This window comes from Cuculus canorus, chromosome 1 (genome assembly GCF_017976375.1).
Source record: "Cuculus canorus isolate bCucCan1 chromosome 1, bCucCan1.pri, whole genome shotgun sequence".
Lineage (NCBI taxonomy): Eukaryota > Metazoa > Chordata > Aves > Cuculiformes > Cuculidae > Cuculus > Cuculus canorus.
Window position 1 is genome coordinate 153,683,419 of NC_071401.1, and position 17,077 is coordinate 153,700,495.

The following is a 17,077-nucleotide window of genomic DNA, read 5'->3' on the forward strand; positions in this document are numbered from 1 at the left end:
ACTTGAAATCAGCTGCCAGCACTGCTTTACTACACAGTCACTGGCAACTCATCTCCCACCAAGGAACAAAGCCCAGCAGTCCCCGAATTATTGCTCCTCTGGCTTTGAGGAACAGGTGGAGTGGCCCTTCCGCCACTTTTATCATCTGCTCATAAGCTGACCGCTTCCTGTCTGGGCTTGGGTGATAGTTCCTTTGTCAGCCATGTAACCCAGCTGAGAGCAACCTCCACTCTATCTTGGTGCAGAAGGAGGAAGGTCCCAGCTGCAGGTAGCCTAGAGATAAGGTGAGGTTTACACCTCAAAAAGTCAGAACAGAAAGTGGTGGTGGTGTGAGGAAGATCTTTTTAGACCGTAAAAACAAGAAAGCTGAGACCTGGTGCAGCTCTGCAAAGAGCAAGCACCACCCAAGCCTGGGAACCAGGAGCTTGCGGTCGCTGTGCAACTGTGCACAGGCGGTGCTGCTCTGCGCTTGGCTCAGCCACTCTGCTCGGGAGAGCCCTGCACACGGCTGTGGGTGCAGGGAGGAAGGGGGCCTCCCCAAGGCACTGGGCAACAGCTCTTCACCGCAGCTTTGCAGGCTCTCTTCGAAGAGCCTTGCCAATGGCAGGGAGGGAGTTAGGCACAGAAGAGGGTGCAGGGATGGTTTTGCTGTTCACCCTCCAGCTTTTGTCCCTGCGTGGTGGGGAAGAGGTTGGAGCTGCACCCATGAGCACAGAGAGTTGCCCAAGGGGCGTTGTCAGAGTTTGGGTGGTCAGGTAGGGCAGGAGCAGTGGGGTGTACATCAGGCACCCTGTATGTGCCACGCAGCCAGCTGGCATGGCCATGTGCTTCCCCACAGTGCAGCTGGTGATGGGCAAGGCAAGGGAGGGGAAAAAGACCCAGTGGGGAAAGAGAGCAAGAAAAAGAGCGTGGGCCCTTCGGTCGGGTTCAGCGTGTGCTTGTCCTGCCTTGTTACGTGTTTGCTGTAATAATATTTCCCCTTTAAGGCTGGGCTGAAGTTATTTATACTTGTGGGGTGGTGACAGGAACAGAGAGCGGAGCAGGAGCCCTGAACTGCTCTTACCTGATCTGCGGCAGAGGGGCAGCCAGAGGAGGAAGGAAGCTCAGAAAAAGAAAGAGAGCAAGAGAAGGGACTCCAGAGGAGGGGAAGAGAAAGCAGGCAGGGCATCCCTGGGGAGGGACGAGGGAGGGGACCAGCTGTGGAAGCAGAAAAAGGGGGAACGAGGGAAGGAGGAAGGAGAGGAGTAAGGAGGGAGAGGTCCTCAGGGAAAAGAGAGGGGCAGAGTGGCTCCGGGAGCCAAGGGGCTACTCGTGTCCGATGCCAAGCGTCGCTAAGGGTTGCTGACTGGGTGTAGCTGAGGAGAGCAGCTCTTGTGGTCTTCTCCAAGCACTCAAGATGATGAAGAGGCAGTTTAATCGGATGCGGCAGCAGCTGTCCCATCCCAACATCACCAGCCGGTAAGGACTTCTCCATTACCTGTGCTGGAGGGCTGGGAGGCAGTGGGATGTGGATCCTAGAGGGCTTGCATCAAGGCTGGACTGATCTTCTGGGGCTTCCTTTCTGGTTGCCAGGGAAAGGCGGAATGAACCTGGGTTTAGAGCATCTTCAGTGTAAGCCGAGTGGCTTCCCAGCTCCCCAGGACCCATGGGGCATCAAGAAGGCTGCACTGGTGCTGCTCAGCAGGGATGTGGTCCTCAGGCCCAGCTACCTCTCCCAGGGCCCTCTGATGCTGTGCCCACCTGGAAATGGGCCTTTCCTGAGCTTGGCTTCCCCAGGATGTGAGGGCAATGGGGAGAGACCTTCCAGCCACATGCCTTTGGCTGTGTAGTGACAGGGAAAGTGTTAGGAACTGGGACCTGCCCTCTCCACCGATCCCGGGATGACCCACAGAAGCCAGATGCCTTGCTTAGCTCTAGGCAGCGTGGCAGTATGGGTGTCTCAGGACACGCTTTGAGGAGAGGACCAGGATCCTTGGAGAATCCATGGAGGACTTAGAGCTTCACACAAATCCCTCTGGCCCCATCCCACCTCTGCCGCTTCCTTATTTTTCTTTTTGGCTTTCCAAAGCTCTCCCCTTGCAAAACCCAGAACTGAAATTACAGGGCCTGGCCCTCCCTTCCCAGCCCCCTAGCTTGTTCTTTCCTACAGCCACCTCCACAGGTTCCCCAGCACTGAAAGTCTGGGCAGGACCAGCCATGTCCTCTCCCTGGACCACTGAGGTCCTTCAGCCAGCCAAGCAGACTGGCCACAGGGAAACAGCTCCTACATCCTGGTGGCTTCTTGCTCTTCTTGCATTCACTGGAGGGGAGAGCGATCCCCTTTCTCTTCTCTCCTTTCTCATCCGTCTTGGATGCACCTCCCTTTCTTTTAGTGCCAGGCAGGCAGGAGGTCTCAAGCAACTTGTGCAGTCCAAGAGCAAAGCTCTTCACCCGCTGCAGAGCCTCCCCTTTGCAGGCCACGATCTCACATGATTTTGCTCGCCTTCAACAAAGCCGCCCCCGTTTCCTGTGGCTTTGTGGCCTCATCCCATGTCGTCTCTGGCGGGTGGTGAAAAGAGAGAAACATGAACTGGGGAAAAAGCAGCAGAAGCAGAAAGAAAGCAAAACTGGTTCCTGGGGCATAGCAATGGCAGCAGGTAATGAAGTGAGGTTTCCTCTATGTGAGGCATCAAGGGGGGTTTTGGTGGTGAGAGTGGCTGGTGGGTTTTGCATTTGCTGCAAAACAGAAGTTTCTTTTTCCAGATTCATTCCTAACACTTGCTACAAAACCGAGCAGAAAGCTGGTTTCATGTAGGCACTTCGGGGGGAGCTTGTGTCTCAATCCCCAGCTTGACAACAAAGATATTCTTGTTCCAGCACTAGTGGTGCCACAGCCAGTGGCTACCTTGGCACTCATGCCAGGCTCCAACAGCACTGCCCTGGATTCCCCTTCAGGGCAGAGGTGGGCGGTGGGGGGTAGAAGGTTTCATCAGCAAACACTCCACTCATGATGTGGGCCTGGGCCTACTTGGTACCCTGTCTCCAAAAAAATGGGCCACATCTGGATGTTTTGAGCTGGGTGCTCCGAGTTGAAAGCCCTGCCTGATAAGGTGCCCACCAGCCAGCACGGTTGGCTGTCTGGCCCTGCTCCTGCTATTCGTTGGATGAGAACAGGGATCTTTCTGCCCACAGCCTTGTGTACGATGGTCTAAGCCACAGCCAGCACCTCCTGCTCCCTGGAGTCCAAAGAGAGAAGAGTGAGACACGTAAAGACCTGCCTTCCCAAGAAGGCAGAGTGGAGGTCACCTCCATCTACTGATGGCTCTTTCTTCTTCCTCCACAGAGCCCAAGAAGCAACCGAGGTCCTGCCAGAAGATTTGCTGCAGGTGAGGCACGGGGCTGGGCCAGCAGGCATGTGCCTGCTTGTGCCTGGGTGTGGGAACCTGCCCCGTTCCTGCCTGCTATTTGCCCTGCTAGCACGTCCAAGTCACGGGGTTGGGATTTGCTTGCATGCTGGGGGGGAAGCTCCAAGACCACAGTGTTAAGAGAATGGCAGGCACCTGCCACAAGAAAGGGCTTTCCCAGTTTCCCCTTACTACCCCCAGATTGAGCAGAGGATCGAACCAGCCAAGCGAGCAGCTCACAGCGTGTCCAAGAGGCTCCAAGCCTGCCTTCAGGGGCAATGCGGCTCTGAGATGGACAAGCGAGTGGTGAGTAGAGACCTTCCTCTGCAGCCTGCACTCACCACAGCTCTGTCCCCCACCAGCAAAGGGGACACCAGACCCCTGCTTTGCAGGCTTTGCTGAAGGGTGGCCTAAAGCCCAGCCCAGATCTCATCTCCAAGAAGTGGTCACCAGCAGATGCCCGGATAGAGCAGAGCAGGGCAAGCCTTTCAACAGTCACTAAGCTGAAGCCTCCTGAGACAGAGACAGTGCCTTTGCATTGAATAACCCTTCAAAGCCCTGTTGTCCATGTCCTTTCCCGAACCCCTGTGAACCTCTGGCACCCACAGTGCCCTGCAACGAGGAGCATCACAGCGTGGCCACCTCTTCCTTCTCCTCAGTTTGAGCCTGTCAACCTCTTCCCAGGTAGTTCTCACCAGCCCTTGTCTGGGAAGCAAACAACAGATCCTCCTGCACTTTCCTTAGCTGTCCCATGTTTTTGTGGCCTCCTCTCTTCTTGGCAGCCTGACAAGCCCTAGCTTCGCTTAATTATTCCCAGTGATTAAACTTCTTTGTGCATTTGAAGTTGTAGCAGGGCTGGGCTTGGCAAGGGTCTCAATTAGTGTCGTGATCCTACACAGGAGAATACATTAGAGGAGACTGGGGGGTTTCTAATCAACTATGGAGCCTCAGTGCCTTGTTTAGCTAATTGGATCCTGGCTTTGGCTGAAAGGACATTCAAGTGGTCCTTCCTCAGGCTGCAGGGCCAACAGGGCTGAGTGGGCCAGGAGAAGATGTGGGGACCCAGCACGGGGTTTGGCTACTTGCTTCCATGTCATGGAGGCACGTTTCATGGTGAGGGAGGTGTCAGATGCCAGCTCACAATCTGTTTCCCAAATCCTTGGCTTTGTGCAGAAGAAGCTGCCCTTGATGGCTCTGTCCATGACGATGGCTGAGAGCTTCAAGGAACTGGACACGGAGTCCAGCCTGGGGTAAGTGCTGGTGGGAGAAGGGGCTGGGGCAACCCCAAAGATGCAACACCTTGGCAAGCCACTGTCTGGGCTCAAGGGCTTCCATGGCCAAGTTGAGCTGTCAAACCCTGTCCTCAGAGCAAACATTGGTCTTTAGGGAGGAGAAGGAACAGACAATGCCTTCAACCTCTAATTACAGAGGGGGCCAGGGCATGGCTCAGGGTTCTGTGTGGATATGGATAAGGAGGGGGGTGTTGGGTCAGAGGGTGGCATGGCTCAAGCCCACAGTCTTTTAATGTCTGTCCCCTACACAGGAAGGCCCTGGAGATGGGCTGCTGCATACAGAGCTCACTGGCCAAAATCTTGGCTGAGTTTGAGATCGCCCTGGAGCATGATGTCCTGCAGCCACTCAACAAGCTCAGTGAGGTAGCCCTGGCCACCCTTCTGGCTCCACTTTCCCATCCATCTCCTCTTCCTGCATCCCCAAGCCTCGGCAGCACCCTCTGGCCCCTCTCTCTCACAGGAAGAGCTTCCCATCATCCTAAAACACAAGAAGACCCTCCAGAAGTTGATTTCTGACTGGAACACCATCAAAAGCCGGTATGGGTATACCACAGCCAGGACAGGCCAGGGCCCATGGGGTCTAGCCCCCAGCCAGGTTGATGAGGGAAGATGACTGCCCTGTGGAGCAAATTTCCCAGGGCTGGAGGTGAAGTCAAGGAGGCAACAGCTCTTTGGCAGCACCCAGCCAGCCCCTCTCTGCAGGTGCAACCGCTCCGAGCTGAGCCGTGATCTCCATGGCACAGGAGAGAAGGGCAGTGCCACTGCCAAAGACAGCAAAGTGTTTTGGGGCTGCTTGGTGCCTCTGAGATTGCTTCATTCTGACTCTTGCACCGTAGCCCGTGCTGTGCCAGGTTTCTTTGGGAGTGCAGGGCAGCCAGTGGATGCTGGTGGCTCATTTCCACACTGCCCTTCATTTGGCTGGAGGGAGGAGAGGAGAGAACATCTCAGGCACAGGGCTTGGGAATGGTCTTATGGACCCTGTTTTCAGGCAGTGGCGCTGAGTACTCCTTGTCTTGACCAGGTTGCACCCCTCGGTGCAGGAGCATCTTCCCCTCAGGGAGGGAAGTGAAAAGCACTGGCCTAGGAGAGCACAGCAGGACAGTACTGTGACTTGCTGCCTCCCTTGTGGTCCCCATACCCCTTCTGAACACCCATCCCACCCCACTGTCCCTGACGCTAAGGCTGTAGTTGTGCCTCTTCTCTTCCACCCCAAAGGTTGAATCAAGCTGCCAAGAGCTCCAGTAACAGCTCTGGTGCTGGCGCTGGCCCCGGGGCGTCTTCTGCTGCCAACAAACTGGAGATCTTGAAAGAAGAGGAGGAGGAGGTGAAGAGGAAGGTGGAGCAGTGCAAGGTGAGAATGTCACTCACTCTCCCCCACAGGGCAGCTCCATCCAGCAGCTCCCCACCAGCAGCTCCATCTTAGATGACCCCACGCCAAGACAGAGGTAGCCAGCCAGCATATCCTGCCCTCTGCAAGCAAACCAGTCCCACAAGGAGCAGAAATAGGGAGATGCTCCAAGCCCAAGGAAGAAGAAGAGTAAAGGATTTGAAGCACAAGCTGCTGCAGAGAGGAGGCTCCAGGGACTAGAGCAGGGAGCTGATAGGGTCTCCTTAGGCTGGGAGCCAGCCAAGCTGGGGTCTGTGCTGGGTGCCAGGGGACTTTCACAACAGCTTTCTCCACTGCTGCCCTGTTTCTCTGAAAAGTCCAGTGCCTTGTCTGGCAGATCCCATGAGTGCACTGGAGCTGGAGGTGCAGGAACCCCTTGACCCTGAGCCTCTTGTGCCAGGGACCCTGACACTATCCAAACGCAAGTGATGGGGCAAGGAGGAATCTCCACATGATCCCAGTCTGCCTCCCCACAACACCCCAGAGACCCCATCTGGGCAACTCACTGCCCAAGACAGATGGCTCCATGAAGACATCCTCTCTTCCTTGGGTGTCAGAAGGTTGCTCTTCTCTGTGTCTCCCATCCCAGGATGAGTACATGGCTGACCTCTATCACTTCTCCACCAAAGAGGACAGCTACGCCAGCTACTTCATCAGAGTAAGTTTTCTCTTGCGCCCTTCCTCCTCATGTGAACATCTCCTAGGGTACGTATGAGCCCCGCCTTCTCCCCATCCACACTGAGCCCTCCACCCATGGCAGGGGACAGCCCCAGGCACCAGCAGATGCCCAAAGATGGCCTTGCTTCACTCACTGCAAGTGCACACCACCACTAACACCAGCTGCAAACAGAGCAGCCCAGCGTCTCCAGTTTCCCCTCTACCCCTCATTATAGCGACAGTCCCGCAGACTCAAGGAAAACTTCCCCTCGCAGGTTCCCCTTTACACTGTCTCCATGTGGGTGCAATGTTCTGGGGATGAGGGTCTCTCCTAGAGGGACTGGTTCTGAACTAAGCGCTCTTTGTATGTTCCCTGTCTGGCAGCTGCTGGAAATCCAAGCCCAGTACCACCGTCAGTCCCTGGGATCGCTAGACTCAGCTCTGGCGGAGCTGAAGGAAAGCCACAACCAGACAGGTATCCACCGGCTCTCCACCCAGCCCAAGGAAAGTCACCACCAACTCAAGGGATGCAAGTGTGGCTGGTGAGGCTGGGAAAAGCAGGTTTTACCTCTCTGTGCCTGCTGCTGCCTCCCACACCAGGCTGGTGAGGTGGGGACCACAGCCTCATGCAGACTGGGGATGCTCCAGCCAGCCAGCCCCAGATTAGAGTGACATGTTGGCATAACTGGTTGCCAGATGGCCCTGGCAGCAGTTGTCCCTCCTGACATTCACCTCCCTCTTTCAGAGCCTTCCTTCCCTGCAGACATGCCAGTGGCAGGGTACTATGGTGTGCCGCTAGAGACGCACCTCAAGAACTTGGGCCGGGAGATCGCACTGCCCATCGAAGCCTGTGTCATGATGCTGCTGGCCTCTGGCATGAGGGAGGAGGTAGGCAGCCCTCCTGACCTCCCCAGCACCCCCTGCCCAAAAATACAACCCCCTGCATCCCTTCTCTCTTTGCCCCAACCCCAGGGACTCTTCCGGCTGGCAGCAGGTGCCTCAGTACTGAGAAAGCTGAAGAGCAGCTTGGCCAGTGGCTCCAATGCCCTAGAGGAGTTTTACTCAGACCCCCACGCTGTGGCCGGTGGGTGCCAGCAAGGTGGGATCAGGGGACACAATCAGGCAGTCCCTGCCATCCCCCAACCACCACCACCCCTGCCACTCCCTCTCCCCTTCCAGGTGCACTGAAATCCTATTTGCGGGAGCTGCCACAGCCTTTGATGACCTTCGAGCTCTACAATGAATGGGTCAAAGTAGCCAGGTGGGTCTGGGCACTGGGAAGGACCAAGGACCTCTGGTGGACCTCAAAAAAGACCTGCTGCCACCCTCCCTCCACCCCTCCCAGTACTTGGGAGTAGGGTTGCTTGGTCTCATTTGACACATGGAGGGATAAGAATGCAGAACCTGGTCTGCCCCATGCTCAGCAGAAATCCAGATGGCCCAAAATCTCATGGGATAGCAATAAGAAACATGACAGGGCAAGGAGGAAGGCCGTAGCCTCTTTGATTGCAAGAAGAGCTTAGCCTATGAAGACCCACTTGGCCTTCATGGCGTGAGCCCTATTTCACCAGCCAGTGAAGGCTGAAGTAGCACTGATGGCACTGATCCAGTGCCATTGACCCCCGCAGTCATGGTGAAATAGGTTTGTTTCTTGTGGCAAGGCAGTGCTTGCCCCCAGGCCCACCCACAAGCTATATTTGCATCGTACTGAATCCCTTTGAGCCTTTGGGGTGGGAGTTTGCGGATGCCTGGCTCAGCTGCCCAGTGAAGCCAGCAGCAGGACATCTCCATTCCTGCACAAGGTGGCCAGCACTGGCCTTCCTCCTTTGCATGCCTTGTCCCTCTCTGCCATAGGGAGCAGCCTGAACTCTCCACTCCTTCCTTTTCTCTCTCACAGCTTAAAGGACGTTGATGGCCGCATACAGAGCCTGCAAGACACCTGCAGCCGCCTGCCCCAGGAGAGCTACAACAATTTAAGGTGTTTTGCAGGGACAGGGCTTCTTTGGCCCTAAGCAATCTCCAGGGGCAGCAGTTCCTTCCACAAATCCATACTTACTGAGCCCTTGCCCTCCTTTTACCACACAGGTATCTGATCAAGTTTTTAGCCAAGTTGGCTGAACACCAGGAGGTGAATAAAATGACCCCCAGCAATATTGCCATTGTGCTGGGCCCCAACCTCCTGTGGCCGCAGCAGAGCACAGGGTAAGACCTGGCTTGGAGGGGTGGGAGGCAGCTCTCCAGACCCACTTGGGGTGCCCTGACCACTAATGCCATGGGAAAGACTGATCCTGCAGCCTTCAGGCTGTTCTAAAGCACCTGTGCTTCTTCCATCCTCAAGTCCTGACCCTTGTCCCTGCAGTTCCCAAGTGGCGTATCCCCTCACCAAGTACGTGTCCTCTTAGCCACTCTGCAAAGTAGCAGAGGAAGAGGCTGACACTCGGAGCACTTGTGACATGGATCGCCTCCAAGATCATTAGCCTCCAGCGACAAACCAGGGTTTCCAGGACAGGGAACAAGGCCCACCTGCCACCCCCTTTATCTGGGCTGTCTTCCCTTTGGGCTCTGCCCCCTCAAGAATGAACACCAGAAAGGTTAATGCTTTGAAAGCCTTTTCTGATGCCTCCCCTACCCCTGCCTCTTCAGAGACCCTGTACAGCTGGACTTGGCCTCCGTCTCTTCCATCCAGGTGGTGGGTGTGGTGGAAGCACTCATCCAGAATGCAGACATCCTCTTCCCTGGAGGTAAGGCGAGGGTCACACTCAGGGGGCTGCAGCCCAGGGTGAAGGGGGGAAGAAGGGAAAGAGACGTTTCTCCATCGCCAGGAGGAGAGAACGTAGGGGCTGCTCTGATTCCCCACTGTAGAGTCACTGGCAGAATCTTAAGGTGACAAACGCTTGCTCACAGGGTCCCCTCTTTTCTCTCCACCAGAGGTAGATTTCAATGTCTCAGGCATGTTCACACCACCTGCCGATGGCAGACTTGGCGAGACCATCCTGGTGGAAGAGCCATCTCCCGAGCCCTCTCCAGCCATCTCCCCTGCTGACCTGGATGAAGAAGCGTAAGTCCAGCAGGAGGTCTTCATGTCTTGTTTTCATCCTACCCCATGCCATAGGCTGTACACTCACAGGCAGGCAAAAGGTGCCTCATGACCAGGACTGCCATGTCTGATCAAAGTCTGACTTACCCCATTCTCTGCGCAGCATCCTGAGGGACCCTGAGGGCAGATCCCAGCCAGCATCCCCAGCACCAACCACACCGTCTCCCGAAGCTGTGGAGCCATCAAATCCACAGATGACTGAGGACACTGCCCACAAAGGTTAGAGGACCCCAGGCAGTAAAGTGCTTGGGAGGCTACCCCCCCTCAGCACCACCACCTCTGGTTTGCCTTCATCCCACCATTCACCACACAAGAAGGTGCTGGCGACATCCCTGACACCAAATGAGCGGAAGTGCCTCTGGCCAGAGCAGCATGGCCAGGATCTGGTCCCTCTTGTACGTTCCATCCCCAGCTAAGGTGGGATTGCAGGAGTGGATGTGACCGGTCCTCCAGTGCTGGCGACACCCTCAGCAAAGAGGTGTCAAAGCTCATGGCCTCTTGTAAAGGGAAGAGGGTGGGAAAAGCCTCCAAAAGCTGGCGCATGATTGGTTCTGCAGTGTGGGAGCTGGGTCAGGGGCAGTTTGTCCATCAATCTACCCGCACCACAGCCCCCTCTGCCCCAGGGAGAGACCCCAGCCCAGGGCATTCCAACCAACCCAAGCTTTATTTCCAGGCAAGCGCCCAGCTCCAGCACCACCCATGATGCCACCGCCTGTGGCCCAGCCGCGGACCATCACTCCTGCCCCAGCAGCCCTTGAGCACACAGCCAGCCCCAAAGCCAGGCCACGACGGATGGCTGGGGCGCCCTGCCGAGCCCCCTCTGTCCCACCACCACTCCCTCCACAGCCGGCACGCCGCCACAGCCGAGACACCCCGCCATCCCCAAGGCTTCCCGCCAGTGAGGCGGACACAGCAGCTGCCATGAACTGTGCCCTTGGAACCACGGAAGAGGAGCAGCCACTGCCTGCAGGAGGAAGGAGCTCCCTGGCCACATTGCCAGCAACAGGACAGCCCATGGAGAACTGAGAACAGTGCAGGGCACCACAGAGCTGGGGAGATGGGGTCCAGTGCCCTGCTGGGACCCAGGCACTGTGGAAATGCCAGGGTGGCCTGTGGGACAGCACGCTGGTCCAGCTCCTCCGATTTGCTCCCTTGGCTTGCACCAGCCAGGACTCTCCACCTGCCTCCCCTTGCACCCTCTCTTCCTCCCCATGTCCCTGCTGGGAAGACAGGCTGGACTTCAAGCCCTGCCACTCCTAAAGGACTCCATTCCCAGCCCAGGATCCCCTGATCCTGGGAATGCTCCCAGGCACTGCCAGGCACACTGAGCAGGCTGGCTTTGTGGGGCCATTTGTGGGCACACAGCTGCAATCTCAGCACATTCCACACCACTTTATCTTAAAATGTGTTGCCACAGAGATATATATTAAAAAAAAATACATATATATATATTTTGCAACTGATTTATTGAAAGAGCTGGTGTCACAGTCACGTGCAAGGAGAGTGCACTTGGCAGCCTGAGGTTCTGGAGCCTGCCCATCCCACAGGCAGCAGCCAGGAGGAAGGAAGGGGCACAGTGCAGTCCAAGGACAGGAGGGTGACCTGATACCCAAAATACTGGCAAATAAACTCTCTACGACTTGTTTTGGAGTTTTAGAAAGCAAGCATCCTTTATCAGGCCTGGGCAACACGAGGGAGTGATCACCATCAGTTGTGTGCAGCAAGACAAGAGCTGGCGACAGAACCGATTTCCCACTTACATACATGTATATAAATTTTCCCAGAAATGTTATGCATATTCCATTACTTTCTGATGGCATTAAAAAGCCAAACTCAATAATCAAAGCCAATTTGATTATTAAGCAAGTATCCCTTTAATAAATGGCGTGAGGGTACACGTGGCATAATCCACCTAATGTGACCAACAATTGAGGCTGGTTACATGACTTCTATACTGGTTAAACATACATGTCCATATAGATTCCTGGAAATATGTTACATGTCTATTGTTTTTCTAGGAACTTACCATAGTTTGTCACCCACTCTTGAATGCACATCAAAGTTTCTTTGTGTCTTCTGTTTGCCTCTGATGGTCTTAATCTCATCTCCTTCCTCATTGTGTCCTCTCAGTGAACTCAGGTCTGTCCTTTATTTCTCCTGCCGGACTGCGCTTTCAATACTTGATTTTTTCCTTGTTTCTACCAATAAACAAACTAAACTCCTGTTACAATCACATTCTTTCTAAGTGGAAGCTGGACAAGATTTGATTCTTATTTTTCTTATTCTTGTTTAAGCGAATTCATTCCCTTCAGATAATGATTTATTCCTTCCTTCATTTTCAAGGCACGATTTTAATGTTATTATGAACTTCACAACAGCCAAACCTCCCGCTGATTTGGAGCTGGCTCCAGCTCTGCCTGACCTTGCCTGTGAGATGGGGAGGGGCTGCAAACCGGGGTGATGACAGACACAGACGCTTCTGTTCAGCACAGGTCACACCGAACACAAGATGTAACCACCTCCAAAAGATGAACTGGTGCCTGGAAAACCACTGCAAGAAACTGCGCTGTCAGAGGGATGTTCAAAGAATCGTAGAATTATAGAATAGTTGGAGTTGGAAAAGATCTTAAGATCACCCAGTTCCAACCCTCCTGCGATGGGCAGGGACACCTCCCACTAGATCAGGCTGCCCAAAGAACACAATTACTTAGATGAACTTAACTCTTGCTTTAGCCTAAACCAAACCCACTTCACTTTCCTGAACAGTAGACGCTTCTCGGAGTCGCTGCGCTGCCCGCGCCGAGCAGCAGGGGGCGCCGTTCTGCCTCCGAGCCTGCCCGGGAGGCATTAGCCAATGGGCGGTGCTCGGCAGGGAGGGAGGCGGGCGGTGATTGGCGGCGCTGCCTGTGATTGACGGGACGGGCGGAGGGCGGTGCTTGTTGGGATGGGACCGGCTGTGATTGGCAGAGGGCAGCGCGGGAGGCGGTGCGGGAGGAGGGCAGTGATTGGGGGGGGCGGTGATTGGCGCCGGGGAGGCGCAGGGGGCGGGCGGGGGCTGCCACCGGAGCGGTGCGGGAGGCGGGCGGTGATTGATGCGATGGGACAGGCGGTGATTGGCGGTGCGGGAGGCGGTGCGGGAGGCGGTGCGGGGGGAGGGCGGTGACGGGCACCGGGGCGGTGCGGGAGGCGGTGCGGTGGGCGGGCGGTGATTGGCGGCGCGGGAGGCGGTGCGGGGGGCGGGCGGTGCCCGGCGGTGCGGGAGGCGGTGCGGCGGGCGGGCATGGCGAGCTGCCGGCGTCTGAGCGGCGCGGGGCTGCGGGAGGTGCTGGGCCCGGCGCAGGGGCTGCTGTTCGACTGCGACGGCGTGCTGTGGGCGGGCGAGCGCGCCGTGCCGGGCGCCCCGGAGCTGCTGGAGCGGCTGCGGCGTAGCGGCAAGGCCGCCTTCTTCGTCAGCAACAACAGCCGCCGCTCGGTGGCCGAGCTGGAGCGGCGCTTCGCCCTGCTGGGTTTCCGCGGGGTGCGCGCCGAGCACATCTTCAGCTCCGCGCTCTGCTCCGCGCTCTTCCTGCGGCAGCGCCTCCTCGGCGACGGCGGCGCCAGCGGCCGCGTCTTCGTGCTGGGCGGCGAGGGGCTGCGCGGCGAGGTGCGCGACGCGGGGCTGCGCCTGCACGGGGACGGGGCCGCCGAGCCCGTGCGCGCCGTCCTGGTGGGCTACGACGACCAGTTCACCTTCGCCAAGCTGGCGCAGGCCTGCGTCTACCTGCGCGACCCGCGCTGCCTCCTGGTGGCCACCGACGCCGACCCGTGGCACCTGCTCAGCGACGGTCAGCGCACCCCCGGTGAGCCCGCGCCCCCGGGAGGGTCGGAGGGCACCGCCCCGGGACCGGGACAAGGGCGGTTCGATGAGCCTCGGGATGGATGGGGCTGCCCTCCTGCATCCCCGCCAGCTCCTGGGGACGCGCCACCAGCATCTCCGTTTGTGGGACCCTTGGTCCCGAGCTGTCTGCACTCAGTTAGCCTGCAGCGATGACCCCACCGACCCCCCTGTGCCACCCCGGGGCTGGTGGTGGGGTAGGGCTTTACCGTCCCATGCCGGGGAGAGGCGTTTCTATGAGCTTCAGAATGGATGGGGCTGCCCTCCTGCCTCCCCACCGGCTCCTGGGGACACGCTGCCGGTACCCAGGGTGCTGAGCTGTCTGCACCCAGTCAGCCCATAGCAGGAAGGGGTCAGGGTTCACCATCCCATGCCCGGGAGAGGTGTTTTGCTAAGCTTTGGGACACACAGCACTGCCCTCTTAACTCTGCCAGCTCCTGAGGCCACGTTGCTGGCATCTTTGGTTCTGGTACCCGTGGTGCTGAGCTGTCTCTACCCAGTTAGAGTGCAGCAGTGAGCCCACCACCCCAGAGAGGGTCGGGATTCACCATCCCGTGCCTGGGAGAAGCATTTCGCTGACTGTCAGGACAGACAGGGCTGTCTTCGTGCGCCCCTGCCAGGACCTCTGCTTGTAGGACCCATGCTGCTGAGCTGTCTGCACCCAGTTAGGCTGCAGCGGTGACCCCACTGACCCTGCTGTGCCACCCCAGGACTGGTGGTGGGGTTGGGGTTCACAGTCCCATGCCTGGGAGAGGTGTTTTGATGAGCTTCGGAATGGATGAGGCTGCCCCCTGTCTCCCCACCAGCTCCTGGGGACGCGCTGCCAGCACCCAGGGTGCTGAGCTGTCTGCATACAGTCAGCCCACAGCAGAAAGGGGTCAGGGTTCACCATCCCATGCCTGGGAGAGGTGTTTCTCTCAGCCTTGGACAGACAGTGCTGCCCTCCTGCCTCCCTGCAAGCTCCTGGAAACGTATTGCCAGCACCCCAGCTTCTGGGACCCTTGGTGTTGAGCTGTCTGCACCCAGTCAGCCCATAGCAGTGAGCCCGCCACCCTGGGGAGGGTTGGGATTCACCATCCCATGCCTGGGAGAGGTGGTTCACTGGCTGTCAGGACAGACCGGACTGCCTTCAGGTCCCCCTGCCAGCTCCTGGAACCGCATTGCCAGCACCCCTGTCTGTGGGACCCATGGTGCCAAGCTGTCTGCACCCAGTTAGCCCGCAGCGGTGAGCCTGCCACCCCGACTGTGCCACTCCAGGGCTGGTGGCGGGGTTGGGGTTCATTGCCCCATCCCTGGGAGAGGTGTTTCACTGAGCCTCAGGATGGACAGGGCTGCCCTCCTGCCTCCCTGCCAGGACCCTTGCTTGTAGGACCTAGGGTGCTGAGCTGTCTGCACCCAGTTAGCCTGCAGCGGTGAGCCCACCACCCTGGGGAGGGTCAGGATTCACCATCCCAAGCCTGGGAGAGTTGTTTCGCGGAGCCTCAGGATGGACAGGGCTGCCCTGTGCCTCCCTACCAGCTCCTGGAGCCATGTTGCCAGCACTCCTGCTTGTACGACCTGTGGTGCTGAGCTGCCTGCACCCAGTTAGCCTGCAGTGGCTTCATTTTCTCCTTCTTTTTTCCCTTCCAGGGACTGGCAGTCTCACAGCCGCGGTGGAAACTGCTTCGGGCCGCAGGGCACTAGTGGTGGGGAAGCCAAACACGTACATGTTTGATTGCATCATGGAGCGTTTCGGCATTGACCCGTCCCGCACCCTCATGGTGGGAGACCGTCTGGAGACAGATATCCTCTTCGGCAAGAACTGCGGCCTCTCCACCATCCTCACCCTGACCGGTGTCTCCCGACTGGAGGAGGCGCAGGCCTACATGGCCAGCGACAGCACTGCTGCCAAGGATCTGGTGCCCAATTACTATGTGGACAGTATTGCAGACTTGATACCAGGCCTGGATGAGTAGCAGTCTGCACGTGTGAGGGCAGAGGGGTCAGGTTCCCCATCCCAGATCTCCATCTGTTCCCATTTCTTTCACTGCCCTATTCCCTCAAGTCCTGGTTTCTTCACATTCCAACGCCCTACTTTATGGGCAGAAAGCAGGAGTGGTATGGCAGGAGAGGCCAGGGTTCAAGTTGTCTCCTTTCTGCTGAAAGCTATCCATGATGGACAGAGTGCTTCCTTCCCTCATATGCCAGTTGCCAGCATCTCTCAGAGAGAACTGGAGGCCTTGAGGCTGACAGGGGGGGTCAGGTCAGTGTGTCTGTGTGGTCTCTTCCCCTGCAGGGGTTAGGGACCAGCTTTCTTATTATTTTTCGCTTAGATAACCAGTGGCGGCCTTTTACTGCTGTTCCTTCACTTGCATAACTCTCAACTTCTAAGCTGCATCCCTGCAGTCCTTACGGTAATCCCCTCCTTCCCAGGGGACTGGCTGACGTTGTCACCAGGTCTCCATCAGTGCCAGGGCATGTGGAAGGAGGGTACCAGAGCGATGAAAGCGAGCCTCTCTGCCTTCCATCGTGAAAGGCAGTATCACTTCATCTTTTCTCCTTTCCTTAAAGTTGTTTCCCTCACCACCCCCTGTCCCATCTCAGCTGATAACTGTGCCGGTGTCCACCTGAAGGACTATAGAAAGGGAAGAGACTGGTTTGAGGGTTTTTTTTTGGTGCCAGATGAGCTGTGGATGCACACAGTGGGTCTGTGGATTTTCAAGCACCTGTTCTAAAGGGGCTTGTGAAGACGAGAGGGCTCTTAGGCCACAACAGAACAGCAGCAGTGAGCTGTACGACTCTCCCCGATTCCCCCTTCTCAGTGGATGTTGCCATAGTACAGTGAGAGAAAAGGGCTGATGGGGATCTGTGCTCAGGCTGCTGGTGTGAGGGTGAGATAGTGGTGGTATTGTCACTGCTGTGAATGTGTAGCAGCCCTCAAAATCATTCCTTGTATCTTTGTCTTTCTAATTTTTTTATTTATTTCTTGATGTTATTTATCAAATTATTGTTCAAATATTGTATTATTTGTATAAACTATGCTGACTGATTGCACCAAGGGGACAGGAAGTGGTGCCTTTGGGCTTCCCTTGCTGTCCGTGTCCCATGTCGATGTTCTTACACTCGCCGTGTCTCTGTATATAATAAAGTGTGAGCGTAGGCTGGAAATAGCCTTCTTTTTTTCACCTGTGGTCCCATCAAGATGAAAATGGTCTACGTACCTTTGAGACCTTTAAGACGAGTACATGGCAAGAGCATTCCTCACTCAAGGGGGTGCTGCTGCTTAGACAAGAGACGGATGGATGATGTCTTGTGGACAGTGTCTATGTGCTGCTCTTTACTGCTGTCTCTTACCGGGGTCTCAGAACTGGAGCTGTGGGTGGAGGGGTCCAGTGGGACCATGATGTT

At 56.7% G+C, this 17,077-nt stretch overlaps 2 protein-coding genes across 2 annotated transcripts; both read left to right on the forward strand.

The window, feature by feature from the left end:
- Window positions 1–933: 933 nt before the first annotated feature.
- On the forward strand, window positions 934–11,984 carry SH3BP1 (SH3 domain binding protein 1). The gene is made up of 18 exons (XM_009568441.2): window positions 934–1,458; window positions 3,323–3,365; window positions 3,585–3,689; window positions 4,557–4,633; window positions 4,927–5,038; window positions 5,136–5,212; window positions 5,891–6,026; window positions 6,652–6,720; window positions 7,104–7,194; window positions 7,465–7,607; window positions 7,692–7,803; window positions 7,899–7,980; window positions 8,617–8,697; window positions 8,805–8,921; window positions 9,363–9,460; window positions 9,648–9,777; window positions 9,920–10,035; window positions 10,490–11,984. Exons 1-18 carry the CDS (start codon window positions 1,397–1,399, stop codon window positions 10,840–10,842), a joined length of 2,004 nt encoding a protein of 667 aa, XP_009566736.2. The 5' UTR covers window positions 934–1,396; the 3' UTR covers window positions 10,843–11,984.
- Window positions 11,985–13,053: 1,069 nt separating this feature from the next.
- On the forward strand, window positions 13,054–16,837 carry PDXP (pyridoxal phosphatase). The gene is made up of 2 exons (XM_009568442.2): window positions 13,054–13,655; window positions 15,320–16,837. The coding sequence occupies exons 1-2, from the start codon at window positions 13,097–13,099 to the stop codon at window positions 15,643–15,645; spliced, it is 885 nt and encodes a 294-aa protein (XP_009566737.2). The 5' UTR covers window positions 13,054–13,096; the 3' UTR covers window positions 15,646–16,837.
- Window positions 16,838–17,077: the final 240 nt, after the last annotated feature.

What these genes read in the sequence shown, in the direction of transcription:
- SH3BP1 (XM_009568441.2), top strand. Translation starts at nt 1,397, where the DNA reads ATGATGAAGAGGCAGTTTAATCGGATGCGGCAGCAGCTGTCCCATCCC. An exon ending in GAGAGCTACAACAATTTAAG is followed by an intron (nt 8,698 to 8,804) that starts GTGTTTTGCAGG and finishes TTTACCACACAG; the next exon opens with GTATCTGATCAAGTTTTTAG. An exon ending in TGGCCGCAGCAGAGCACAGG is followed by an intron (nt 8,922 to 9,362) that starts GTAAGACCTGGC and finishes CTGCCTCTTCAG; the next exon opens with AGACCCTGTACAGCTGGACT.
- PDXP (XM_009568442.2), top strand. Translation starts at nt 13,097, where the DNA reads ATGGCGAGCTGCCGGCGTCTGAGCGGCGCGGGGCTGCGGGAGGTGCTG. An exon ending in CGACGGTCAGCGCACCCCCG is followed by an intron (nt 13,656 to 15,319) that starts GTGAGCCCGCGC and finishes TTTCCCTTCCAG; the next exon opens with GGACTGGCAGTCTCACAGCC.